The sequence below is a fragment of the Arvicola amphibius genome, chromosome X, assembly GCF_903992535.2.
Source record: "Arvicola amphibius chromosome X, mArvAmp1.2, whole genome shotgun sequence".
NCBI lineage: Eukaryota > Metazoa > Chordata > Mammalia > Rodentia > Cricetidae > Arvicola > Arvicola amphibius.
The window spans coordinates 136422002-136449643 of NC_052065.1; the positions used below are offsets into that span (position 1 = coordinate 136422002).

Sequence of the window (27642 nt, forward strand, 5' to 3'; positions counted from 1 at the left end):
TCACAGGACAATGAAAGCAAAATTTTATTCCTCCTGGCTGGGAAAGAGAACTAGCAGATGGTTGTACATAGGACTCCCACCGTCCCAGAACCAAAGGAGACAGGATCTGCCACCAAATGGCTCCCTCTGCCCAAGTGAAAGCCCAGAGAGGCAGGTGAGCACAGCGCAGGGCAGGGGCGACTGCAGTGACAGAGTGGCCAGAGTGATCTAGGGGAGGGAGGGCCCAGGGCTCAGGAAAGAAATATGGGGCTTCTTGGGGTTGGGATAGGTGTGAGGATACTCTTTGCCATGGGAGCTTCTGGCTGGAATAGATACCAGGCTCAGGGAACCATAATGCGGTATGGGCTGCCTGGGATATGCTCATCACCCCACTTGACCACCAGTGTGTACTCCCCTTTGTCTTTGAGCAGGTAGGAGACACTGTAGATGCGGCTGCCCATGTGTTTCACCAGGATCTCTTCACAGGGTGTCCTTGGGCCATGCACCCCCACCAGCAGCATGTTGTTACCTGAGGTAGAAATAGACCTCAGTGACCAACCTTAACCCCTTCCTTCATCTGTAATTGCTCTGAGCCCTTCTTCCTATTCCACATCCTGTCCCTTGCCTGTTCAGAATAACCCTTTCCCAACAAGCTTCTCATAACCCACCTAGGCCACCAGAGGATGGATTCCAGGTCCTCCAGGACATTTTCTTCATATATTTACATATTTATACCAACATATACACACATTTGGTTTTTTGAGATGGGCTTTCATTGTGTAACAGTCTTGGCTGTTATAGAACTAGCTCTGTAGACCAGGCTGACCTCAAACTCAAGAGATTCACTGGCCTCTGCCTCCCACATGCTGGGATTGAAGGAGTGTACCACCACCACCCGACAATTTATTTATGTACATTGGTGTTTTGCCTGTATGTTTGTTTGTATAAGGGTACTGAATCCCCTGGAACTGGAGTTATAGTTAGTTGTGATCTGCCATGTGAGTGCTGAGACTTGAACTCGAGTCCTCTGGAAGAGCAGCCAGTGAGTGCTCTTAACTGCTGACCCACCTTTCTCCAGGAAGCTCAAATAGAAGGTAACCCCAAAAGCAACAACCATAACCCTAAAGGCAGTTCCTGCACTTCCCACATGCTGACCGTCCTGTTACTTCTCGCTTTGCTGACTGTCCTGTTATTTCTGGCTTTGTACTTCTAGAATCTAGAAACAGGACTACTTACCTGCTTTGCTGCAGTCTACTGTGAAGCTGCTCTTCTGGCCTGCATAAGCCTTGTTCAGCCCCAGGCCTTTAGCTACTACCTTGCTCACATCAGCAGGACTTGGGCCTGCGGCTGCAAGCTGAGGAACAGTGGCAACTTTTGTCAGGGAGTCTACAAACACAGATGATGTCTCATGGAGGCTGTGGTTGCTAACAAGGCGGGGACCTGCAGGACAGAATGGGTGAGACTGAGAAATGACTGGAGTATCAAGGAATTGGGATGGCACCAACAGCTTAGGCTGAGACTTACCTGTGACCTTGGCTTTGAAGGGACTTCCCCCAATGTGATAGGGCCCACCATACTTGATGGAGATGAGGTAGCTGCCAGGTGCCATGGGGGTATAGGTGACACGGTAGCCCTCAGGGCACTCCTGGCAATCCATCTTCACCTTGGAGGGTCCATCAATGGTAACCGAAAGGGCACCAGCTCCCGCATTGCTTGTGTTCACGATAAACTCAGCTGGGCTCCCTGGGAGCATGGAAGGTCAGGCAGAGTCTACCTAACTGGGTTCCCTGTCTTCAACCACCCAGTACAGCCTTAATACTTCCACATGCCTCCTGATGCTAAGAGCTTAGATGCAGGGCCCCAACAACTGCATCCACACTCAGAGCTGTACCCGTGAACATACCTGTGACACCACCCTCCAGACCTGCTCCATAGGCGGACACCAAGCCTGGGTCCCCTCCATGCCCAGGTTCCCCAACTCGGATCTTGAAGGGACTTCCAGGGATGTGAGTACCATTGAACTTGACATCAATCAAATAGATGCCATTCTCTCGTGGGATGAAACGCACAGCATACTTATCTGAGATGTAGAAAGACATGTTAAGGGCCTGGGGTACTTTTCGGTATGTAATGAGCAAATAGTGTCTGAAAGGAATAGGCTTAGTACTAACCATCCCTTTCATTTCTTGCTACCAGCAGGAACCCAACTGCTCCATGGAGACTCCTCTGCTTCCAGAATTGTGCTGGGTGCCCACCCCAACAACACATACACCCTGAGGACTAAAGCTATAAATACCTAAGAAGTCTACCGGTGAGTCTTTTGGACTGACAAGCAAAATGCCCACATTGCTGCCTCCTTAGACAGTGTACTGTTAATACCATGCTGTCTACAGATTAGCAGGCTTAGCGAGGAATCCGCTCAGATCATGGACCTTGGGGGGGGGGGGAAACTAGTGTGCTTCAATACAATTGTTATTCCTCTAGCCACAGGGATAGACTGTCTCTCTTGCTCTTTGTATCTCTGTCTTTGTCTGTCTCATGTATGGAACTGCTAAAGCTTTCTTCCCAGTGGCCATGCTGATAAGCCCTATCTTCATGGGTGCTTATCAGTCTGGGAAGCTGAGGAGCCCAATTTTGGTTGCTTACAGAATCATTACTTTCCTTGTATACACTCAGCCTGGTTCTAGTCCGCTAGGGCAGATAGCTGAATGGCTAGACAGGAATAGAGCCTCACCTTGGTCAATCTCTGTAACATAGCACTCCTCCAGAGCTCCTGAGGGGCTGTGCACCTTGGCATCAATTGCCCCCTTGGCTCCATTCAGGCTGACTGCAAAAGAGGCTGGCTGGTTGACCTTTAACCCTGACTCCTAGAAGCATAGCAGATGTGGTTAGACAGGATGGCTAGAGCCAGGGTAAATGGAAGAGCAGGAGACCCACAAGGTCACTTACCCATCTTGTGTCCAACATGGTTTAAAGAGAGAGAGCCATTAATCTGTGAGGGCAGCAAGCCACAGGCACACCCCCAACCTCCTATCCCCTAGACATGTGGTCCGCAATCACACACCCAGGAAGCAGAAAGGGAAGGTGACCCCACCCTGTGGGTAGCACTCAGCTCTAGCAGGCTCTCCCTCTTTAAACCTTAGCCCTGGTGCTCAATGGGCACAGGCTTCTGTTCAAAGCCTTTAGACCTGAGACACGAGAAAAACGCCACGCGGTAGGCAGGGTACTTCCTGCCAACCCCAAGCGTGGGCTGTACCCGGTCAGAGCAGAAACCTAGCACCCAGAGTTGTTTCTGGGTAGTAGGCCACTCAGCTCACAGCCAAGGCCTGCTTGCCATGGTGACTCTGGTCTGGCCGGGCCTAGGAGCCCCAGGTGGGCAGTTTCTCTCAGTGCCTCACCTGAAGACTAGAAACAGTAAGGCGGCGGGCATCACCAGACGGAGAAGCCACAGGCACCACGAAGGGACTATCAGGTATGTGCTCCTCATTGAACTTCACTGAGACTTCATAGTCACCTGGATAGGAAGAGAACATAAGGCTGTGTTGGGGATGCCACATATCTCCAAGGACTAGCCTACGAAAGGTCTATCGCCTTCCACGGCCACCTTGGGTGTCCCTGGAACCTCAAGATGGAGAATCAGCACCAAGTGAAGACTATGTAGCACCTGGGGTCAACACACCCACACTCAGGTTCTACTTCCCCCTGCCCTGGCCAATTCTGTTCCCAGTACCTGGCTCCTGAACTACATAGGCCACACCACAGGAACCATCCTTGCGATCCTCGAAGGAGATCTCAGCCTTGCTGGGGCCCTCAACTGCAATGGCCAGGCCTCCAGCACCAGCTTCCCTGGTCCAAATGCTGAATTCGGCTGTGTGAGAGAGCAGTGGTATACATGGATTGAGAACTGATCTCCAACCTCAGCCAACTCCAAGCAAAGCCAAGATCAACATGATGGCCAGCTACTTCCTACAAACACCCACCTAGGCCCACCCAGGATAGCAAGAATTAGACAAGCACACCTACCTGGCACTCCAGCTTCAGCCCTCTCTAGGCCAGGGCCTCCAGCACGGACCTTGTGGGCGCCCCCTTCCCCCAGAGGCCCCACAGTGAACTGGAAGGGACTCCCAGGCACATGCTGGCCCTTGTACTTGACACTGACTGTATGCATTCCCATCTCAGCAGGCACAAATCGGATACAGTAAGTATGGTTCTCTCCTTCTACAATCTCTGCCTCGTGGGTCTTGCCTGATGGGCTGGTCACCTGGGCTGTCATATCATGGATGCTAATTTCTACAAGTAGAAGAACGGCTTGCTGAGCAGGATCCTGTCTCTACTTGTGCTTAGGGTTACCCAAGGAACCCTCCTGATCTTTTCCCTACCAGGAATCTTCAGGCTGAGGTCACAATGACTCCCAACATTGGCCACTGAAGGGGCACGTCGCCTGCGTGTAATACTTTCTTTCACCCGGCCCTCACCCGTTACCTTCACAGAGAAGGGACTGCCTGTAGGAAAAAAAAATGACAGTCCATACCCTGCACATTTACATGTGGGCACTGGGGTGTGTCTAGGGGCTGCCAAACCACAGGGGTGTGGCTGCCGCACTCACCAGGCACATGCTGGTCAGCAAACTTGATGTTTATGATATAGTTTCCAGGCTCTGTGGGACAGTAAGTGACCCTGCATGTGCCATCCTCCAGGTCTTCTGTGTTGATGTCTACTTTGCTAGGGCCTTCAATGGAAAGACTGAGTCCACCATAGCCTAGGGGATAGATAGCAGTTATAAGCCAGAATGCCAAGTGAAGCTGCATTGCCCTATCTGGTAGGTCACCACTGCCTACCTGCATCTCTGGTGTCAATAATAAACTCTGCAGGTTCAAAGGTACGACCTTCATGGAGGCCTTGACCAGAGACCCGCACACGGCTGGCATCACCAATCTCCGACTGGCTGATCACTACTGGGATGGGACTGCTTGCCACATGCTGGCCATTCTTCTTCACATGCACCAGGTGCTCCCCTGTCTCCTTGGGCACGAAGGAAATCCCTGGGCACAGAGTAGGGCCATCAACAGGGTGTGGGTGGGCCCACAGCCTCCCTCCTTCTTTCTTTTTTCCCTCCACAAGCCAGGATGGCTTTAACTCACTATGTAGCCAATGACTGATTCCCCCAATTCTCCTGCCTCCACCTCCAAATATTGGGATTATAGGCAATCATCACACTTGGCTCTCTCTCTTTCCCAGAAATGCTTGATCCCTCTTAACCTCTTACCCACGTGGCCATTGCGCAACCGCTTCAGCAGACAGGGCTCCTCTCGGCCTGAAGGTGGCACCACTGTGGCTGTGAGTAAACTGAGGTCTGTTTCTGAGATATTGATGGGAATATCAGCAGCAGAACCCACCTTTAAGTGGGACATACGCATGGAATCATCACCTGGTAAAGGTACAAGTCATCAGTCACTATGGATCCAGCCCCAAAGAGACTGTGCCCACCCTGTCATTATTCCTGATGTTCCCCACCTGTGACTCTGGCAGTGAAGGGGCTGCCTGGGATGTGCTGATCATTGTACTTGACTAGGATGCTATAGTCACCAGGTAGCACAGGTAGGTAAGAAACACTGCATGTTCCATCCTGGTTGTCAGTGCAGCTGATTTCTGCTTTAGATGGACCCTCGATGGCCAGAGACAAGCCCCCTGAAAAGTATTACAGGTAAGAGTAGGAACTGTGCCCAGACATGCATTGCTAGGCCTTCGTGGATGAGCTGACTTGATGGCTCAGCAGAGGCAGGAAGACACAGTAGAGAACTTTATTCAGGATCATCTCCCATACCTAGCCCTTAGCCAAGGGAAGGAAAGACAACTTTGGCAGGTCAAGCCTAGAGCTTCTCCTTACCCTCTCCAGCATCCTTGGTGTTGACAGTGAAGGTGGCAGGTTTGTTGACCACTCCGTGGGTAAGACCAGGCCCATAGGCAGTGACATGGCCACAATTAACATAATCCACATAGAACTGCAAAGGACTTCCTGAGGCAGGAATAGAAACCACAAGGAATAACAGCCTCATTCATGCACTAGTCTATTTGGTTTTGTTTTTTGAAATAGGATCTCATGTATCTCTGGATGGTTTTGAACTCGCTATGAAGCTGAGGATAACCTTGAACTCCCTAATCCGTCTGCCTCTACCCCCAGTGCTAGGATTATAGGCATGTGAATATCTAGTTTATTCAGAGCCTCATACATGCTAGGCAAGCAGTCTGACCTATAACCGTACTCCAACCTGTTCTTTCTAACATGGTAGCAACAGGGGCCTGGGATGGGGTGGGCAAGAGGCTGTGAGCCCACCTGGGATATGCATATTGTCATAGCGGATGTCCATTTCATGCAGGCCAGCTTCACTGGGTGAGTAGCGTACAGTAACAGTGCCATCCTTATTGTCCGTGATGGAAGGCTGGGCCACCTTGCCTGAGGGCATTCGAACTTCCCCTAGAGGTCAGAGGTTTTGAAGTCAGGACAAGCAAATGGCACACCTTGGTATCACTGGTTTCCAAGTTCCTTCCCAGCCCTCACTCACCAGTGATCTCTCCCTTCTTAATGGTAAAGGGGATAACAAGATCAAAGGGCCTCAGGCTAGTCACATCCAGCCCATTAACACCCACCATGGGTCTCTCTGGAACCTACAGTGGAGACAGAAGAATCAGGTGAGGAGCTACAATAAGATCTGAGGTTTCTCTGCTCATATGGAAGAACAGGGCCACATGCAACACCCAGATGGCCAGCTCCAAGTGTCCCTATGGGTCAGGCAAATTGAATAATAGACCAGGTCATGCCTTACCCAGGTTTGCTGGCTACCCTGAGGATATGTATACTGTGGAGCCAGTTGCTGAGGCCGTAGTGGGGTCTGCACTGTAGGTTGGTCCCCAGCCAAAGCCTGCAAGGCAAAATGAGAGAGCTGGAGACTGTTGTCACAGAGGGACCTGGAAGGACAAACTATGACCTTCCCAGATCTCCCTCCCCACCCGTCTTTGGCCCCTTCTCACTGTAACTTGGAAGGGGCTGTTGGGCACATGCTCGCCACCGAAGCGCACACAGATGACATATTTGCCCGGCTGGGGGGCTGTGTAGAAGATGTCAAAGGTGCCATCCTCATTCTCCACCACGTCCACATCTACCTCTGAGCCATCGGGTGTGCACACAGTGCAAGTCACCTTGCCTTTGCCTGCTGCTTTCGTGTCCACAGTAATCACTGTCTCCTCCCCAATCTGGATGGTGGGGCCAATGCCAGCACCTGGGAGGGCAGAGTGGATCCCCAGAGGGGAGCCAGCAGGTGAGCCTGATATTTTGGTTACTACCATTAGCCTGCCACCCATCCAGGTCTCTTACTGCTACAACCAAGCACAGCCAGCCCCAACCCCTAGCCCAACCCATACCCCAAGCTAGGATGGTGAGTGGTTTCTCAGAAGGCAGGAAGGATTCTCCTGACCACCTCAAGCCTCTTTATGAGAGAGGCCCAACAGGTGGTACCAAGGTACCTGGGAGGAAAAGTAAGGGACCATCCCATCCCAGCACAAGCATTTACTGCCACTTCCTCTGCCAACTCAGCCTCAGCAGGTACCATGGTCTATGCTGACAAATACCAGCACTCTGACTAGGCCCATGGCTACCTGCGCCCTCGTTTACTAGCCCTGGCCCCAGTGCTATGTGTGGACGCAGTGAGGCAGAGTCCTGCTGCAGTGTGGGGAGTGTGACATTTTCCTCCCTACCCACCCCCCAGGCCTGAAGGTGAAACTGGAGTTTCCTGACAACTGAGAATGCTTGCTCAACCAGAGGCTTGCAGTGAGAAGCAGCCCAGCACAGCCTGGCACAGACAAGAGCAAGCAGCAGGGAGACAGCAGGGTTAGCACCCATGCAATGCATTACAGCAGGCTTGGCAAAGCAGTGGCGGCACCCAAGGAACAGGGAATAGAAGGCCCAAGCCACCATTGCAGGGTTGCAAGGGTAAAGCATCTAAGCAGCCTCTAGGGCCCCATAATGCCCAAGGAAAGGGTAAGGACAGTGACATTATGATATGGGGCTCAGCTGTGGAGGCTTGGGAGCTGTGGGTTGTAAGGCCTGGCAGCAAGAGCACCCCTGCAGCCCAGCCTCCCACAAGGAAAGCAGCTAGGAGCACCAAATCTACTTGAGGACCAAGTTTAAGGGCCCTCCTTACCAGCCTACCAGCCTGCCACCAAGCCCCCATTGACCTTGGTCTCATACTGGCAACATGAGACTCAACACCTTTAGCTATATCGTTGGCTGCCTGCTACCCATGCTGCCCTGTAAGTTTTCTGAATACCTGCCCTGTATCATCTAGCTAATGATTTGAGCCCTCTCCTGACATCTACTTGATTCCTCATTTTTGTACCCAGGATCCAGGTGATCAGCAGGTCTTAACCATAGCACCCTCAAAGTACACCTGTTAATTGGACTACTGCTTAATGTCCCAACAGCCACCAACCTGGTCCAAGCCAACCTTTTAGCTTGTCCAAAGGTGATTTAAGTTCCCTTCCTGGCTTCCTGCCTCCATTCCACTCATAATGGTCAGAAAAATTGAAGTCATTCCAAGTCCATAGCCTGTTCTCCAATCTCCTATCCTATAAACACGTGTGTCATATCCTATCCCATGGACTATTCTACAAAGCAATCTAGTCTCTTGCCAAAAAGACCTAGCTATCTTATAATCCTGTCCTTGGCCACCTACCCAAGTGCTGGGCCTACAGCCTTCAGAGGGCTACAAGTAATTATAGTTTTATATCAGTATCCCTGGGGTGTCTCTGTCTTTGGGCAGACAAACCTGTCTGATAGGGGCTGTCTAATTAACGTCACTGCTGAGGGAATAGAAGGAGAGAGGGAAAAGAGATGGGTTGCAGAATGCACTTTGGGGCTCTGAGGCTGGGCCAGGCCCCACCATGCTGGCCACCCAAGCAGTTGACACTGGCACTACTGCATCACCAGCCAGCCCCACCCACTCATGCACCTCCCTCAGCCCAGGACACAGATGCCCCTGGGAGGCAGGGATGGAAGTCTGTGGATCTGATAAGGCCTAGAGACTCCCACTGGGTGGAGGAAACCACCTTGTCCCCTGAGCCCACACAGGAACCCTTGTGAGAAGGAAGCACCTGCTGTCCATCCCCAGGGGTACCAAGATCCCCAGACCCCAAAGTCCCCAGTGGGGTGCCTCCTAGGATACACTTTACCCCAAAGCTCTCAGCTGCAACCCGAGTTCTCAGATGGGGAAATGGAGGCCCAGAGAGGGGAGAACCAGAGCATTCATGCTTAGCTCCAGAAACCTCCCTGGGCCCTGACCCTCCAGCCCATGACCCTGTCTGCACAGCCTCCCCCGCTCTGTCCTTGCCTAGAGCTGCAGCTGGAACTGTCCTGGGAATGAATTAGCAATGAAGAGGAAAGGAAACTGCCTCTCTGGGCAGCAGGGGCATTGGGAGTGGCCCCAGCAAGCAGCTTACCTAGCCCGTGACCTCCGATTGACACTGAGGTGAGAGGGCAGAGAGCAAGGAGAAAGGTCAGGTGAGTCACTCAAGAGGGCGGCCCCCATTCCCACACGCCGCCCCAAGCAGCGAGCCCTTGCACACAGGCACACCCAAGCCCCGTGCTGAGCGTCACGGTGGCCGATGGTGGGCTAGCTCACCTGTAACTGTGCACTTGCTGGCATCTCCAGTGGGCACAGCCCGGACACGGTATGGGGAGAAGGGGATCTCATCACCACCATACTTGATAAGGATTGTGTACCGGCCTGTCACATCTGGCACATAAGCCACTGTGTACGTGCCATCATGGTTGTCTTGGATATGTGTTTTCTTGGGCTTGCCTTCAGGGTCCTATGTAGCAAAGCACAGGGGAGGAGGTTGGTCCAAGCCTAGCAAGGCCTGGACTATCTCAGGCCTTCCATAAAACACCAAATACTGCTATAATAGAAATAGTTTTCTGTTCCCCTCTACCCCCATGGCCACAGTGGCTGCCTGCCTGTGGCAGAGTCCAGAATGGAAGTCCCCAAACATCCAGCATTCCCTGACATGACAAGAGAGCAGCTTGGTGCCCAGCCTCAGTCCTGGGCCTGTCATAGGGGCACTAGGAGCTTACAAGATCTCAATGTTGTAACATTATACCTGTTCTGTGAGACTATTACATGTGAGGAAGCTGCAATAGCAACGAATGTATATTTGAGAATGCTTGTTCCTTTCAACTTGGAGAAAACTGCTACACATCCTAATGCAGTTATATTAGCAGACCAAAAGCAGAGGTCCTTCCCTTACAGTACAGCTCCAGGCAGACTAGTTATCTAGACTGGGCTGCCTGTCCACCTGCAGCCTTACACTCCATCTGCCCAGGTCTTGTTCCTCGCCTCTCCTCCCTTTGCCTGAAGCTACAGCACAGCTCAGGGAGCCAGCAAGCTCACCGTAATCTGGACAGCCAACAGACCCTCCCCAGCATCCTTGGCATCAATGGTGAACTCCACAGGCAGGCTGGCAGGTACACCAGTGGTGTTGAGTCCAGGTCCACTGGCCTTCACCTTACTGGCATCATGTGTAGGCAGTACCTTGACCTTGAAGGGGCTGTGGGATCAGGGTGTTATGAACCATCAGAAAAGTTTCAGTGCCCAGCCTGACCCCAGCATGCACAGTGAACCCTGCTTCTTACCTCCGTGGAACCTCTTCTTCCCCATATAGCACAGAAATGCTATAGGACCCTTCTCGGCTGGGCACATAGTTGACAGTCTGAGTACCATCGGCATTGTCCACTACATCCACTGGCTCCACCAGGCCTACCCCCAGTCCCAATGACAGAACCTTAGGTTGGCTCCTTGTACCCATCCCCAGCCCCATCTCACTGAAGGACTAGGAATGGGCCCAAAGCCTAGACCTTATCACGTCCTTAACTATCCAATTTCAGGAATGACTCCAAGACCCTGTAGTATAAAACATATCTAAGTGCCTCCTTAGGCCCTCTCTCTTGCCACATCTATTCACTGGCCAAGTCCTGTCCATTATACCTTCTCTAGAGTTCTGCCTGGTTCTGTGCTTACATGAAACCCTTCCACTATCGGCCCTAGCCTCCACATGCTGGTCTAAAAAGATGATAGCTCCATAACTCCCTGCTCCTAGGTATGTGAACTCTCACCTTTAGGCCCCTGCACTTTGACTTGCAGTGGGGCAACTCCAGCCTTGCTTGTGTCCACCTGAAAGGACTGAGGGAGGTTGGCACGGACCATGCCTGGTGTTAGGCCAGGCCCAGAACACTTGACTTTAGATGCATCTGTCACATCATGCACAGGGACCTTGAAGGGACTACCTAGGGGTTGATACAAAAGAATGGTAACTAAGAAACTGTGGGTATTAACAAACAGTCCTAGGGTTCCATCCTCATGATCATCTCCTCACCTGGCACTTGGTGACCACCATAAGTGACATTAAGGCTATAGGTGCCAGCTTCATAGGGTATATATTCTACCAAGCAGCTGCCATCTTTATTATCCATGCAAGACATCTTGGCCTCGGAGGGGCCCTCAACAGCCAAGCCCAGACCACCTGTGCCAGCTCCCCTATTCCAAACAGACAGTCTGTCATTACCTGGGATTCCCAATCCCATTGGCTGCCCTTGCCTCTTCAGTGACTCACTCACCTAGTCTCCACTGTGAACTTGTTGGGTTTGTTGGTAGTACCACTTTGGATGCCTGGCCCATGGACACGCACCCGGGAGGGATCACAGCCCTCTGTTACAGGCACCTTGAAGGGGCTGCTGGGCACAGGACTGCCATCATAAGTCACATCCACAGAGTGTACTCCTAGAGGGTAGAGCAAGTCAGGTCAGGAAGAACTGGGCTTCTCCACTTACTCTCTGCCCTGCCTAAGCTATATCCCAGCACATTCATACCTTCCTCATATGGGGTGTATTCCACTTTGTATGTGCCATCACCACAGTCCTGAACATAGGTTTCAGTCAGGTGGCCTGAGGGGTTGGCCACACGAGCCTTGACATGTGATCCTCCAGTCTGTGTAAGAGCCCGGGCATCCACACTAAACTCAGTGGTTGCTTCTCGGAAGACACCTGAAAAAGGCCACAGTGAGGAGGCTGTGGCTATAGGACTCTGCACCCCATAACTGCTACTCCCCTACAGCAGGCCTCCTTACCTTGACCCTCAATCCCAGGTCCATAGCACTGCACACCTGAGGTGTCCACAGCAGGCTCCACCTGCAGCTTGCTGGGGAAATTGGGCACAGGCTGGCCGCCGTACTTGATTGTAACAGTGTAAGCTCCAGGACAGAGAGGAATATAGGTGATGGTGTGTGTGCCATCACCATGGTCCTGAATGTATACTTCAGCTGGCAGTCCTGCCTCAGAGCAGATCTCAATAGTCAACTCAGCACTGCCAGCACTTGAGCAGTCCACTTGGAACTGGCCTACCTCACCAGCAGTAGCCCGCTCCAGCCCAGGACCTGAGCATTTCACCTTAGATGCATCAAAACAAGGAACCACATGGGCCTTGAATGGGGATCCAGGGATGTGGGTGTCAGCAAAAAGGATGTTGATGTTGTAGTCACCAGGCTCAGTAGGCACATAAGACACAGAGCATGTGCCATCCCCATTGTCCAGGCACTCAAGCTGTGCTTCACAGGGGCCTTCCACTGTCAGGCCGAGGCCACCAGTGCCAGCTCCCTTTGTATCAATGGTGAAGCGGGCTGGGGAGCCTGCATTGCCCCCCTGTAGCCCTGGTCCAAATGCTTTCACCTGAGAGAAAGAGGATGTCAGAAGCAGTTACCAGCCCAACCTTTCTTCTGCCTCTTTTTGCCCTAGCTCTCCTCCTTACCCAAACAGAAACATGAAAGGCATAGGCTGTCTAATAGGTAATCTACCCATCAACCATAAAGACAGAAATGACAAAGGATCAGGACAAATCTGGAGAATATAGGAAGATGGGAGCTGGGTGTGGTGGTGCATGCCTTTAATCCCAGCACTTGGGAGGCAGTTACAGGCAGATCTCTATAAGTTTGAGGCCAGTCTGGTCTACAGAGTGAGTTCCAGGACAGCCAGGACTACACAGAGAAACCCTGTCTTAAAATTATCCCCACCACCCCCCAAAAAGAGGGAATGAGGGAAGGAAGGAAGGAAGGAAGAAAGGAAGGAAGGAAGGAAGATGGGCCCTCCCCTTATAGACTCCCAAACCCAATTACCTTGCTAGGTTTGGTGGGAGCCACAGCTTCCAGTGGAAAGGGACTGCCAGGCACAGGAACACCATCATAGGTCACCTCCACCTCATAGGGCCCCTCTTCTCGAGGCACAAAGCGTACCACACTATTGTCAGCTCCCAGGCCTGGCTCTACCTTGCAGGGCACTGCTGCACCTGAGGGACTCACAATCTTGGATGCTACTTTGCCTTGACCACCTGCACCCTTTGACTTCACTGTAAACTCCTGATCTTTGCCAACATCCACTTCTGTTGCAATTATGAAAGTAGAGAAAAAAGAAATTATCCATTTATTTATGCAGCTCCAGGCAAGACTCAGCTGGATGGAGCTAAGTGGTTCTCAATGGCAATAGGAAGTATAGCAACTACTTACTGTCACCAAGGCCAGACACCTTGATCTTGCTGAGGTCCAGGGTTGGAGATACTCCCACTGAAAATGGGCTCTTGGTGATGTGATCTCCTCCATAAGTGACACTGACACCAACTGGACCCTGAAATAGGTACAAAAGGGCAGGGGTCACTAATCAGCACTCCAGTGTCTTTGGCCTACAGCTGCTGAGCTTTGCTCCTCGGCCCCGTTCCCAGGTGAGAAATTAGAAACTTCTTGCAGCAGCCTAACTAGCCCGCTATATAAGGAAGGGGAAGGGTATGGCTGCAGCAGATAGAGATAGCTACCTGCTGCACAGGAGTATACTTGACTGTGTAGGTATTATCGTGATGATCAATGATGTCCACATCTCGCACTGCATCTCCCTTAGCTGGTCCTGAGAACTGGACATCCAGCTTGCCTTTCCCAGCAGTTTTAGCATTGACCGTGAAATGGGTGGGTTTGCCAAGTTCAACACCTGAGGAGTCATAACAAAATTGAGGCACCCTACTCTGAACTCCCTGCCCTTGGCTCCACTCAACGTACAGAATACTCATCCTTACCAGTGCGACTTAGGCCAGGACCCTCAGCCTTCACCTTGCTGGCATCATGAGAAGGCTCCACTTTGACTCTGATGGGGCTGGTGGGTGTGGCCTACAAGTGATGGGAAAAAAAACAGCTGAAGACAGCAGCACTCCAACACTTAGCAGTCTAAGAACTGGGAGCAGTAACACCTACCTGGTCAGCAAAAAGGACCATGATGGTATAGCTGCCAGCCCCACAGGGTGTGTATTTCACAGTGAAGGTGTCATTGTCATTCCGGATTATATCAAAGTCAATATCAGCCTCGGTGGGACCCACCACTCCAGGGGCACACTTGATACCAATGCTGACATCTCCTGTGGTTAAGAAGTGGGATAAAAAGAGACTGGGACTTTGTAGAGACAGCCTACCCATCTGTCCTCCCATTCAAGGCTAGGCCTTACCCTGGCCAGCCTCTGTACAATCCACAGTAAAGTAGGTGGGTTCATGTGCCTTGAGCCCAGTTTTGGCCACTCCTGGACCATACACCCTGACTTTGTTTGGGTGGCTGCCAGCTCCCACATTCACCTGTAGGGTACGGGGCAAGTGAAAAGACATGAGTTTGTAGCAGGAGAGGTGAAAGGCTCCCTCAGCTGGTAGGCAGGACAAATATTGCTGCTGCCTTGGGACAACTGGAAGTTCCTCAAACAGTTAAAAGTGACTGCACGATACTTTGATTCTACTTCTAGAGAAGTGAACACCTAGGTCCACACAAACACGTACCCAAATGTTCCTACCAGAGCTATTCGCACAGCCCAAAAGTAACACATATCTGCCAAATAATATTTTCCACCTGCACAATGTGATGTAAAAAGTATTCAGCCATAAAAAGGTCTGAAGCACTGACAAAGGTCTGACAAAAAGTCACAGAACAAACATGGTGGCCCACTCCTTTAATCCCAGCACTTGGGAGGCAGAGGCAGATGAACCTCTGTGAGTTCAAGGCCAGTGTGGTCTGCAGAGCAAGGTTCTAGGCCTGCTTGGTCTTCATGGTGAGGTCTTGTCTCAAAAAGAAAACATGGGGCTGGAGAGATGGCTCAGAGGATAAGAGCACTGGCTGCTCTTCCAGAGGACCTGGGTTCAATTCCCAGCAACCACATGATGGCTTATAACCATCTATAATGAGATCTGTTGCCCTTTTCTGGCCCACAGGGATACAAGCAGGCAGAATATTGTATATTTAATAAATAAATAAATCTTTAAAAACTTTAAAAAAAACACACACAAAGATCACACTGTGTGTGTAATATATATAGTTAAAAATCTATATAGAATTGCATCTATATGAAAGGCCCAGAAAATGCAAATTCATAGATCAGTGATTACCAAGGCCTAAAGAAAGGGGAATGGAAAGCATAGAAGTTTCTTTGGGGATGATGAAAATGTCCTAAACTAGACTATGGTGATGGCTGCCAACTACCCTGTAAATAAGAAAACTGTATTGGTATGCAAGCTTGATCCTGTTAAAAAACTGTTATAGAAAAAAATTGCTATAGAACAAAAGGGTTCTGGGGAGATGGGCTAATGGCCCATGGGCTGGCTTACCCGGAAGGGACTGTTGGGGATGCTGACACCTCCCCAAGAAACCATGGCTGTGTGCTTCACTGGCTTTCTGGGCACATAAGAGCAGCTGTAAGTGCCATTGCCATTGTCCTTGACTGTCGCCTCCACAGGGCAGCCCTCATTGTCCTGTAAGGCAGGCAAAAGCAAGCAGCCTTCTGGTCAGTACCCAGGTCCAGGGGCCTACAAGTCCTAACCCTAACATTGGTAGGCATCCCACCTGAACTTGAACTCGGAGAGGGGCCTTCCCAGCATGCTTGGCATCAACTATAAACTCTGCTGGCTTGTTGACAGCCACACCAGTCTTCTCCAATCCAGGCCCACGTGCCTTCACCTGGTAAGAAGTCAATCCAACCTCAGAAAATCAAGGCAAGGCCACCAAAGGCAGGTAGGGCAGTAAGTAACACACACACTGGTAGGACATGTTTCTGGGAATACCAGCCAGGGTCTGAGCTCTTAACCCCACCTCACTGACAAGATGAGATAATGCCCACCCCCAGAAGCCTTCTCCAGAAGAGGTAGAAGGCCAAAGTTCAGGTCAGTGTTGTGTGCCATTTACCCTGTCTGGGTAAAAATCCTGAGGTGCCTCACGGATGTCAGCCATGAAAGGACTAAGACGGATGTCCTCACTGTTACACAGCACATGAACAGCATACTCGCCAGCCTCCTGGGGCCAATAGCGCACATCACAAGAGCCATCACCCTTGTCATCACATTCGATCTTGGCCTGTGATGGACCTTCCACGGAGAAACCTGAAAACAGTCATCAGTGGTATTGGTACCCTGGAGCCTTGGGATAGGCTTCCTTTGTCACCCTCTGCTTTGGGTGCCTACTCTGAAGCCTCCAACTTACCCAAGGTGCCTACATCATCACCAATAGCCTCTACCACGAAGTCTGCTGACTTGCCAACAACGCCACCTTCCAATCCAGGGCCCCAGGCTCGCACCTTCTGATTGCCACACTCAGTGCCCACCTTCACCTCGAAGGGACTGCAAGCGAAAGCACCACATAGGTAAGCATCAAGAGGCATTGCTCTGTGCCCAACAGCTGTGGGCCAGGCAGAAAGATGCCACTGGTCCCTTGCCAGGTAGGGAGATGGGAGGGCTCAGAAATGGTTGAGTAGTAGAGGGAGCTCACCTGCGGCCAATGTTCTGGCCACCCCATGTGATAGTGACAATGTATGTGCCAGGTATTGTGGGGTAATATTCAAAGCCATACACGCCATCCCCTAGGTCCTTCTGCTTTACACGCTCCTCGCCCTCTGCAAAGACAAGGAAGAACTCAGGCCTGTTTAACTATGACCTGAGGTCCATTACCCACCACCCCACCAGACAAACTTACTGGGGCCCTTTACAGTGACCTTTAGCTCCCCACTGCCAGCGCCCTTGGTGTACACCTTGAAGTCGGCTGTCTCCTTCACTCGCACACCTTTAGGCTGGAGGCCTCGACCAACTGCCCGGCAGGCAGCTGGGTTACAAGCTGTGGGCAAATAAGCCAGCTGAGTTGCTGAAAACTGGGGCTGGTTGCCCCTTCCCTTGCCACACACAGGGCCAGGCCATTGGGATTGGAGGGTTACTCAAAGTTTGGCCCAACAGACTGGTAAAGCACATGCAAGAAAACTGAAATGGGCCATGACCCCAGAACCTGCACCCCAAGCAGGGACATGGCAGGCTTTCTCCCAACTGTTTGACACCAGCCCCCAATACCTCCACCCAGCCCTCCACACCAAGAGGAACATGGATCCAAGTACCGTTGACCCTGTGGGCAGAGCAGAGAGCAGCAGGTTTCTAGACAACTGGAGCGAGCTCTTCCGAAGGTAAAAGCATGGAGAAGAGAGATGAGAGGGGCAAGGAGAGGAAAAGGAGCAAGAAGGGCCCAAGTATGGGAAAGGAAAGATAGTGCTTGCCCAGACAGTAGAAGCTCGGAGACTAGGGCTTCAGTGGGACAGCCCTAATGGGCTACTCCCCCCCCAGGAGGCCCAGACCACAGCACCACAGTAGAGGAGCATCCATGGCCAGGCCTACCTTGGCCAACAGTGACAGTGTAGGGGCTGCGAGGGATGGGAACACCGGCGAAGGTGACATGCACTGTGTGAACACCCTCCATGGTGGGCTGGTAGCTACAGCGATAGGTGCTGTCACCCCTGGCCTCCAGTTGAGGTTCCACTGTGCCTTTCTGTCCAGTAGGGTCCTGGATGACGACTTCCACTTCACCTGTGCCAGCTCCTGTCCCAAGGCACAGACTTAGCTCTGGGACTCCAGCACAGCTCTCCCCCATGGCTGGCTGGGCCTCGGCTGCCTCCCCTCACCTGCAGTGAAGATCTCAAAGTAGGTAGTCTTGTTGGCGATGTTGCCGCTGGGCTCCAGACCAGGGCCCTGGGCAGTCACTTTGCTGGCATCACCCTGTGACTTGTCCACATATACCTCAAATGGGCTCTTGGCAATATGTTGGCCAGCAAAGAGTACAGTCACCTATTCCCAGGAGGGGCAGGCTGTGAGGGTGAGGCAAGGGGTCCTCTGCCAACTACCCATGGCCACCAACCTCCTTCTCAGTCAAGGACTCACCTTATGAGTCCCTGTCACTTCAGGGACATACCACACAGAGAAGGTACGGTTCTTGTCATTATTGGCAGTCACTTTTGCCTGTAGTGGGAAGGAGTCTATGAGTGTTAAGAGCAGCCCTTCTAAAAGAGGATAATACCAGGATCCTGCCCTGCCAATGGATAACCCTACCTCTTCCTGGTGTCCAGCTGGGTCTTCCACATACACCAGCACCTCTCCCTGGCCAGCACTTCGGGTCTCCACAGTGAATTCTGCTCTCTTCTTCACCATATTGCCTGTAGGCTCGATGCCTGTCAGGAGAGGGTGAGGAAGCCATGGACCAGCTGGTAGGGCCACTCCCTCACCTCTATACAGTAAGAGGGACACAACATTAGAGACCCCATCCTTCTACAGGTTCAGTACCCCTCCCCAAGCTAGGGACAATCCAATCAGAAAAGTTTGTTCAATGTAAGCCCAATATATTGAGCCTGGCCTCAGAACCCAGCTGTGTGTGCTCTTGCCCATGCCCATTCTCTGAAACAGTCTGATTTGCTGCAGTGGTTTCCCAAACCCTTGTACTTGCTTCATCCTGACTGCTTCATCTCCAGTTATAGAATACCAACACACTGGGTCCTCTTTCAATCAAGAAACTTCCCACAAGCCAATATGACTTAAGGAACTTATTACCATTCCCTTGTCAAGGCATCATTTCTCTTTTTTTTTTTTGTTTTTTTTTTTGTTTTTTTTTTTGTTTTTTCGAGACAGGGTTTCCCTGTAGTTTCTAGAGCCTGTCCTGGAACTAGCTCTTGTAGACCAGGCTGGCCTCGAACTCAGAGATCCGCCTGCCTCTGCCTCCCGAGTGCTGGGATTAAAGGCGTCAAGGCATCATTTCTGATCAACCCTGATCCATTCATCCCCCTCAAGAGTGATTATTTCATTACCCAGCTGCCATGACCCCAAACCTCTTAGGACCCAAGTTGAGAGAAAATACTGTTCTATGGGCCATATATAAGTGTTCCGCCCCCTGGAATGTCACTGACCTGGCCCATAGGCTCTGGCTTTCTTTGGGTTCAGTTTGGGCCGAAGAGGAGCCCCTGGCTTCAGCTTGGCCTTGGGGAACTGAGACAGGTAGGTCATGACAGAATGTTCATCTACATTGGGGTCCACAATTTCCTCTGGGGTGATCACCTGTCATAGAAAGAAGATAAGAGGCATTGGGCCTCTCCTCACCATGACCTAGCACCCCTTAGCTGCTGGGGCCAGTCAGGGAACATACCTGAGGAATGCCTAGCCAATCATCAGCCTGCTGCATGGCTTCTCGTGCATTGTTCACAGGCTTACTAGCATCCCAGGAGTCCCAGTCAGGACATAGGCCTATAACACAGGAAAGGTCATGTTGTGAGTCTGGGACTATAGGTCCACCTTCTCGGTTGACCAGACAACCTTAGCCCAAGATCTCCCATCTCTGCGCCCCTCACCTGGGGCACAGCTATCAACAAGAGCACCCAGGGCCCGGCCACTCTGCCAGTCCCTACTGAAATTGGTAATGGGCAGCTGTGGTAGCTTGTTCTGAATCCAGCCTAGGAGCCTCTGTTTGGGTGTTTGCTTCTTGGCCTCTTCATCTTCTTCCTCATCCCACATGGGCATTGAAATTGAGTAGTGCAGGATCAGGGTCCAGATGAGGCCTAAGATCAGCTTCAGATTCCCATCCACAATGGCCTTGCTGTCTGTGGGAAGAGAGGGGAGGCAACACTGGGCAGTTAGGGATTTCCCTCACCAACAGCAGGGAGGAACCTGGGTGGACAGGCACAACAAGTCAATTAGGTGACAAAGGCTCCTCCTAGCTAAGAGCGAAAAGTGAATCAGGTACCCTCTGCTCAGGGCCTCTAAAGGGGTGCAAGAAATATTTAGTGCTAAAGGAAACTTTTGGTGGCCGAGGAAGAGACCCATAGACACATGATAACAATATAATGCAATAAGGGGATCGTGCCAAAAACCCCAAGGCCCAGAAGGAGGGTGGGAGAGCAAGTGACATGAATGCTTTGCAGCTGCTGAGATCAAAACCTGCCCCCACCTCTTGGGATATATGGGAATGGAGAGAAGTGGCCCAGCCCTAACTGGCCTTAGAAACAAGGCCCCTGACCTCAAGCTGAGCTGAGACCAAAGAAGAGGAAGGCTAGGTTGGCAAAGAGTAGTTAGGAAATACAACTGCTGCTCCAGGGTGGGGGATAAGACAGGGGAAGTGAACATGTTGGCAAGGATCCTTGTGTGAAGGGGTGCAAGCCACACCCTTTGCCACTTCCTTGTCCCCTTACCAAACTAGGAATCAGGAGGTGGCACAAAAGAGGACTGGTTTGGGGGAGGGGCTATAAGTCAAAGGAACTATATTTGGTCCTGACTCATTGATGCCTATCGGGAACTTCTGGGGTAACATGCCCCATTGCCCAGTCGAAGAAGGAAGAAGAGGAAGAGTAGAGAGGGGCTAGTTTAGTGTGCCCACTTGGGAACCCCTGTTGCAGAGACCTTAGGTGGGGTCCTCAAGTCCTGCTGCTTCAGCATAATCTGCCTAGCTGTTACCACCCAGCCTACTTGCCACCTAATGGGCTAGGTCTCAGGCAGTCACCAGGCTTACCACAAGGGAAGTGGTTAAGGCGGGCACTCTGAACACCCATCACCATGGTAACGCCTCTGAGCCCCACCCAAGGCCACCTCTAGATCTTAACCTCTTCAAGGGTGGATGGCTTATGGTGGGTATGGTTTTCTACAGCTCATCTTTGGAAACCCTACAGACCTTCCCTGCAATCATGGAATGTTTATCTAGTGAGTCAATGGGAGTGGGTCATGAAAACTAGAACACCAATGGAAGGGCAATCTAGAACAGGTGGTATCCCAGTCCAGTGGGACAGCACCTGGGGGACAACTACTTGAGCCTCTCCGAGCAGAGTGATCTTTTCCTATTCCCAAATAGGTTGGTCCTGGTCTCTTGTGAATGTTTTTCATTGTCCCAAAATGGTGAGAAGATTCAGGAAGAAGTTCAAAGAAGATCAAAGATACAATGATCCTACCCCAAGTTACAAGAGCTCCCAAGGAAACTATAAGTTCTTAGTGGCCTCCAAGAGGAAGCGCAAAGACAGACCCACCATCCCATGAAGGTATAGCTGGTCCCTCCCCTGGCTCGATTAGGCTGGCTAAGCTAGCTATTTCCCCCTCCCAAGAGGAGGAGAGGACCAGGGCCCACGGTTGGGAGGCAGCCTGGTTAGATGGCCCCGCCCCATCCCACCCCCTATCCCCAGCCCCTGGGCCAGCCGGCCCCCTCCCTCTCCTAATCACTGCTGCTTTCCAACATTTTTTTGCCTTATATGGCAAAGCTCTGGGAACTAGGCCTGCTCCAGCCAGCTCACAAGAAGGAGGGAGAAGGGAGGTGGGAGGAGACCCCCCCCCAAGAGCTGGGGTGTGGCCTGCCTCCCCACATCCGGCTGCCCCCCCCCCACTCCGAAATGACTCAGCTGGCTAGACTGAGGCTGGGACTAGGGGTGGGCCTCCAAACATCCACAGGCATGTCTCTATAGGCATTCCAAAGAAAGAGCTCAGCACTTGAAACCTGCTCAGTGAGGGGCCAGGAGAATCTTGATCCCTCGTTGCTTTAGCATGTACCATCTCAAAGTATAACAGAAAGCCTTTTCTATTATGGAGAAAAATTCATTCTCCTCCTCTCCCTGTTCCACATTCCCAAGTTACCAATTCTGGGGCCTGTCCATGAGAGGCCCCTACTCTGAGAAAGGCATGGGATCCTTCAAATGGCAATCCACTGCTAACCTCTCCAATCCAATGGCATGGGCACCGAGCTGGCAGTAAACCCAGTATACACTGCAGCACCTTTCAACTAATCTCTGCATTGTAGATGCAGAAGGTTTACACGGTTTTTTGTTTGTTTGTTTGTTTGTTTGTTTTACAAGATTTACAAGGTTTACATGACAGACAGCAAAGCTGGCAATCAAGCACACCACGGTCAGATGCCCAGGTGCCTTCAGTCAACCACACCCAACACAACTGGAGTACAGTTTTGCCAGCAATACATCTCTTTGCCCTCCTCCAAGTTCACCAGAAAGGATATAAACTGGGGATTTCAACTACCTCCAATGGGGGAGCATGTTCCAGGGCAAGAAGTTGAGGGAGTCCTATATAATAAGAGCCACAAACTGCACCCTCAACTTTAGAACTAGAGGCACCTAGAGATTAGAACTACTGTTGTAGGGGAAGACCCTGGACATCCCACTGCCCAAGGATGGGTTGCGGCTCTCAGGGACAGAAACCTAGTCTGTGCCTGTCCCACCACGGATGCAGCTTTGGGGGCGCGGCCTTTAGAGGATGTGAGCTCAGCCTGGGAGCAGGCCAGGAGGGCACAGCGGGCGGGGGCGCCTAGCGGTTCGCGTGCTCAGCAGGCCTGCGCGCCTTTGTTCTCGAGGACCTCGATGGCTGAGAGGCCTAAGGGTACTCTTGGTTGTGGGGCAGCTAGGAAGGGAGTCAGACAGAGGGCCTCTAGGGAGTAAGGGAGAATTGTGGTGACCCCACCCGCCCCCACGCGGTGCCCCAGTGTGACCCACGCTCTCACCTATGGACACAAGCTTGATGCTCTCACGGTCCAGGAACTCAAGCGCCACCGACACATTTTCGAGCTGCATCTGGCGAAAAGTAGGTCGTTGGTTGTGCTTGCGGTGCATCTTCTTCTGGCTGAGTACCTCGAGCAGCGCAATAAGCCGCAACCCATCGCTCAGGTCTGTCTGCAGATTGGCGATGCGCTTGCTCACGCACTTAAGGTGCTCATTGCACCAGCGGGTGAATGTGTTCTGCTGGATCTTCTTCCATGGTGCGTCCTCCGCTAGGTCTTTTTCAGTAGCAGGCATCTCGGCGTCCCGCGTATCGGTACCGCCTCCAGGAGCCGCACCCGCCGCGCTCTGACCGGAGCGGGAGTGAGAGCTACTCATTTTGAGGCGCGAGGAGCGGAGGGGCGGTGCTGCAGCCTCGGCGAGGGGGACGTCCCTTTAATTAAAGCCGAAGGCACTTCGGCGCCGCAGAGACGAGGCACAGAACAGAGGTTGCGCTGCGGAAAGAGCGAGCCCTTTAAATGCGGGCGAAGGGTGGAGCCAGAGGCAAGATTTCCTTGGGGAGGGACCTCCGGGTGGGGTTTCTGAGCTGTGCCCGCCCCACCTCGCCCCGCCCGTTGGAATGCTCCCACAAAGCACCCCTCCCCTGCTCCGTCCAAGGCAACCAAGTTCTGCTTCAGGGAGGGTCACTGAGCCCCAAAGAACATAAGAAGGTCCAACAACATCTGCTTACGGTACTACAAGAAACGGATCCCAAAGCTAGGAAAAGCTGAGCAATTCTGGCACAGGATTGCTCAGCTCCAGTTGGCACACCCTTACAAGGGACTCTCCCTAAGGTCTCGCAGGGGGTGGAGCAAATAGTGTGCCTGAGTCACTTGGACTCCACCCGGATCTAGCACCCTCCTCCGCTATCTTTATTTTTTCCTTCTTCTCGAGCTGAGGGTCCTCAGCCGTAGTCTGGTCACAGCAATGCGAAAAGTCCAATCCTAAGAGCGAACCCTTCCAGAGCGCCTGGTGATGCTGCGAGCTCTTTGTGTTGTGCGCACTAGTGCCGAGAAATGGCTGCCATTCAGCGCTCTCATCACCTAACGTAGCCACCCGCAAACCCCTGGCCCACCCCACCTGTCTCCGCTGGGCTTTCCAGTCTCCATGGTCCTGGCCTGGGCACCTGCACCAGCCCATTCCCACCGTCTTCTTTTATGGCCCCTAGTTCCATCCGGAAGGAAATGGGGCAAACAGCTGAGCCAGGAGGCTGCCAGCACTCCAGGACCAAGCAGTCTTCCAAAGGCCCAGGGCATGCCAATGGGCAAAATCAGAGGGCACCTCGTGCCTGCCTAACCCACAGTTTCATCCTCCTGGGGCCCTGAGGAACTCTGGGGGAGAGTTCTCGCGTGGCAGAGTGGAATAGCCCCCAAAGTTTGGTGTGACCCTAGATGTGGAGGGACTCAGGGATAGGTCCCAGATTGCTGAAGGAGAATCACCAGGGGTCAAGGCTTGCTAAGGAGCCTAGGTTGTGTTCCCTGAGTAGTATGAAGCTATTTACTAAAAGTTAATTTTATGATAGATAATTCTGGGGATAATGATGAGGATCTGTACTGAGGCAGAGATGAGCAAAGGTACAGAGGTAAGAAACTGTAGGGGACACTTACTACCACCCTCCAGTTAAGGGAATCCAGCTTACCTTCCCCAAGGTAGACTCCTTCCAATTACATTCTCTGTACTGAAGTACAGCCTCTCCAGAATGTTCCTTTCTCTATGTTTTTCCAGAAAGGCAGGCCTTTATCCCTACTTCTCAAATTCTAGCAATGTATTTACCCGTGGCTGAAGGAGGCCCTGGGTTGGCCAACATGGCATGCCCAAATATGGTTCGTTCTCCTATGGCCTGGAGTGTCTGCATTGCCTATGGTGGGACTATGGTAAGGCTATGACCACAATGGGCACCACCTTTGTCACAGCATGTTCATTTTGGGACTGTCTATAATCTCACCAGTCAAATAACATTTTCAGTACATAACTCCCCTATCCCACCTCCAGTCACCTGCATACCCTCTCCTATTCTATTTTCATATATACCTGCACCAAGTAAGCCAAAGGGAAAGTTGGGGAACAGGATGACAGAATTGTGAGGGGGTAACCCAAATGGAAACTTCCAGAAATGTCATTCAAGACATGATTAGAGTTATCTTTCTGGCCCCCCAGCCTACTGGAGAACAAATCCCCATGTGTGGAATCGCATCAATAATTGATTTTCCACTGTCATTTGTCTAGATCACCTGAGTTCATTAATTTGCAGGGAACAAGGAAAACGGAATTATAGTAATGGAACACACAGAAATTGGGTATCCCTGTTTCTGGCCCCATGATTTGACTATTTAGGGGAAAAGAGGAATGGGGGAGTGGAGTGTAGAGTTCTTGGCCTTACAGTAGACACAGTGCCACCACCAGATGTCGCTCCATCCTAAAGACCCAGATGGGCAGCCCCAGGAAGCCAAAATCCAGCTCTTTCATATTTTCCCTTATTTGGAGTAGATTCTTGGATGTTACACACACCCCGCCCACCTCCCCCACCCCTACCATCAGACCCCAGGCCAGGCCCTCCCACAGGAAACTATAGGCTCAAGCCCACCAGCTATACTCTAGATCCTTAAGAGCTGTTTCTAGACCTGTGTGTAGCCAGGGGGCGCCAGGAGGGAAGGAAACAGAAAATCCCCAAAGTAGAACCAGTGCCCATAAGGCAAATCCAGGTGTGACAGGAGAGAACGTTGATTTCTTGAACTCTCACCTTGGCCAGACTGCTTGGAGCTGTAAGGACTATGGGCAGATTTTACCCACTTTTTTTTTTTTTTTGGCCCGGGTCTAGCATTGGGATCTGGGGACGTTAGTGCTTATGTTCTGGCTGACAGTGACCATCATACTCAGAACCAACCTGAGACAGGACCCAAGATCTAGGCTGGAAGTCAAGCTGGTTATACCCCTGCCGTAGCCCCAGAATCGGCTCCCTGTGCCCAAAACCAACAGGGGACTCATCTCTCATATCCACCTTTAGCATTGGCTTTAAAGTGTCCTTCCAAGTTTCCACTCACCCTTATCCCAATCAAGGTACTAATCTCAAAAGACCTTTCTTTCCCAGATACCCACGCAATGACCAGTTTATGGGTACCCACACCTGTACCCATCTCCTGCCACACACTCAGATACCAGTCCCCTATTCAGAGACTCCCATGACCCCAAGATTCCTGAGCACAGACATAAGTTTGTGTGTGGCGAACTACGCAAGGCTACCTCTGGACACTAACGCGATGCCTGTAACCTGAGTCCACAACGAAGCTGCACCTGGCCTCGGCCTCTCTGCCTGCTTTCCAGACCTCTCCCCAGCTCTCGAGCAGCGCACCCACTATCCGACGACTATCCAGCATGGAGCTGGCCACGGAACCCTCACCTGCTGTCCCTGCAACCGCGGGGTGGCGCCCAGCTCTTCACTCTCAAGCCGGATGCCTCAGAGTTCTGCTGGTGTCCGCTGCGCGCCGCGCGCCTCCACGCGAATGAGCCGCTGCCGCCCGCCTTCTTGTTGGAGGCATCCCCGCCCCACGTCCGCCCAGCGCGGGGCCCGGCCGAGCCCGGCCCGGCAAGAAAGCCTTAATTGGTAAAATCGCCCGGGAGCCGGGGGCGGGGAGGGGATGCGGGGGCGCGCCACGAGCTCAAGTGCCCCAGCTGACTGACGACACCGCCCCCCAGAATGAGCTCACCGCTCCATGAGGGCCGCCAGGCTTCTAGGGAGGGGGGCTCACCTCCAGAGCGAGGTCTGCAAAACCTATGTTTAGGCCCAACCTTTAATAGGCTAGATGAGTGTAGGGGAGCCAAGTGCTTACTGGCTGGAAAGGAGGCTCTGCTCCAAGGCCACCTATTTTGGGGAGTTGTCCACAGTCACAGCCTTCTGTCTCTGCCCAAGCCTGGGTTGGCTTCACAGGTCAGGTCTTGTTCCATGGGAAGAGACATGCAACAGGTAATTGTAGTGAGCACCAGTCATTCCTGAGGCCCCAATGGGTCCTGAGCCCTGTAATGAACAACTCTGCCCCGCCCCTAACTATCACTGATTTGGTCCGTTCTAGGTACAGATGTGGCATGGGAGCAAACAGTAGAAATACATTGAATTCTCAAAGCAATCAGATGCAGTCTCAAAGCCTGGGAGTATGCTGTGTGGTACAAAGTGTCAAGTATATGTGAACTTGGTGGGCACAGCTATTACCTAATATTGTCAAGCTTTCTCTGCCTCTTCTATGTGCCCATTTCCTGGTAGCTTTAGATTCAATTCAAATGTCACTTTCTAGGGAAAGGATACATTAAAACAATGCCAGTTTTTAAACATTTTCTTTTACCATTTTGCCTGAAACCCCAATATGAGATACATTTGTATCATGCCAGTGTGTACACTTACACACGAAATTGAAATAGATGTTGCAAATGAAATTTTCCTTACCACCAATAATATATTCTGGTGTGTCTGTGTGTGTCTCTCTGTGTGTGTGTGTGTGTGTGTAGACTAAGTCTCACTCTGTAGCTCAGGCTGATCTGGAAATCACTATGTAGCACCCAGACTGGGTTTTGAAGTGGCAATCCCCCTATTTCTGCCTTCCAAGTGCTGGAATAACAGGCCTAATTGTTTTGTTTTCCTACTCTATATTATCAAAAAGAGAAGGTTGCATATAATACATAATAAGATAAAAGGGATGAAGAAAAAGACAGAAGGGAGGAAAGAAGAGAAAGGGAGGAAGGAAGGAAT

At 51.8% G+C, this 27642-nt stretch overlaps 1 protein-coding gene across 2 annotated transcripts; it reads right to left on the reverse strand.

Annotated features, from left to right (window-relative positions):
* On the reverse strand, positions 1-26403 carry Flna (filamin A). 2 transcript variants are annotated; one of them, XM_038316153.1, is made up of 48 exons: positions 26302-26403; positions 22871-23359; positions 19737-19985; positions 19535-19632; positions 19299-19446; positions 18451-18569; positions 18283-18360; positions 18027-18189; positions 17743-17943; positions 17060-17197; positions 16856-16979; positions 16571-16707; positions 16277-16470; positions 15938-16051; positions 15703-15846; positions 14562-14685; positions 14314-14474; positions 14139-14229; positions 13884-14053; positions 13582-13699; positions 13195-13457; positions 12154-12751; positions 11897-12070; positions 11645-11807; positions 11404-11564; positions 11144-11314; positions 10664-10787; positions 10422-10578; positions 9654-9843; positions 9472-9495; positions 7009-7256; positions 6804-6899; positions 6543-6645; positions 6314-6454; positions 5867-5995; positions 5494-5667; positions 5246-5407; positions 4818-5021; positions 4586-4738; positions 4359-4481; positions 4003-4269; positions 3710-3847; positions 3378-3493; positions 2714-2846; positions 1883-2059; positions 1504-1722; positions 1216-1419; positions 1-508 (listed from the first exon to the last, which is right to left on the reverse strand). In XM_038316153.1, the coding sequence occupies exons 2-48, from the start codon at positions 23241-23243 to the stop codon at positions 321-323; spliced, it is 7944 nt and encodes a 2647-aa protein (XP_038172081.1). In that variant the 5' UTR covers positions 23244-23359; positions 26302-26403; the 3' UTR covers positions 1-320. The 2 variants fall into 2 exon arrangements, with proteins under 2 accessions (XP_038172081.1, XP_038172082.1); XM_038316154.1 differs by lacking the exon at positions 9472-9495.
* Positions 26404-27642: the final 1239 nt, after the last annotated feature.

Bases quoted from the DNA above. Each gene is read 5' to 3' on its own strand.
- Flna (XM_038316153.1), bottom strand. From the start codon at position 23,243: ATGAGTAGCTCTCACTCCCGCTCCGGTCAGAGCGCGGCGGGTGCGGCT. The intron at 16,708-16,855 runs GTGAGCTCCCTC...TTTCGCTTGCAG, and splicing joins GGCCAGAACATTGGCCGCAG to TCCCTTCGAGGTGAAGGTGG. The intron at 7,257-9,471 runs GTAAGCTGCTTG...CTGCCCTCCCAG, and splicing joins AATCGGAGGTCACGGGCTAG to GTGCTGGCATTGGCCCCACC.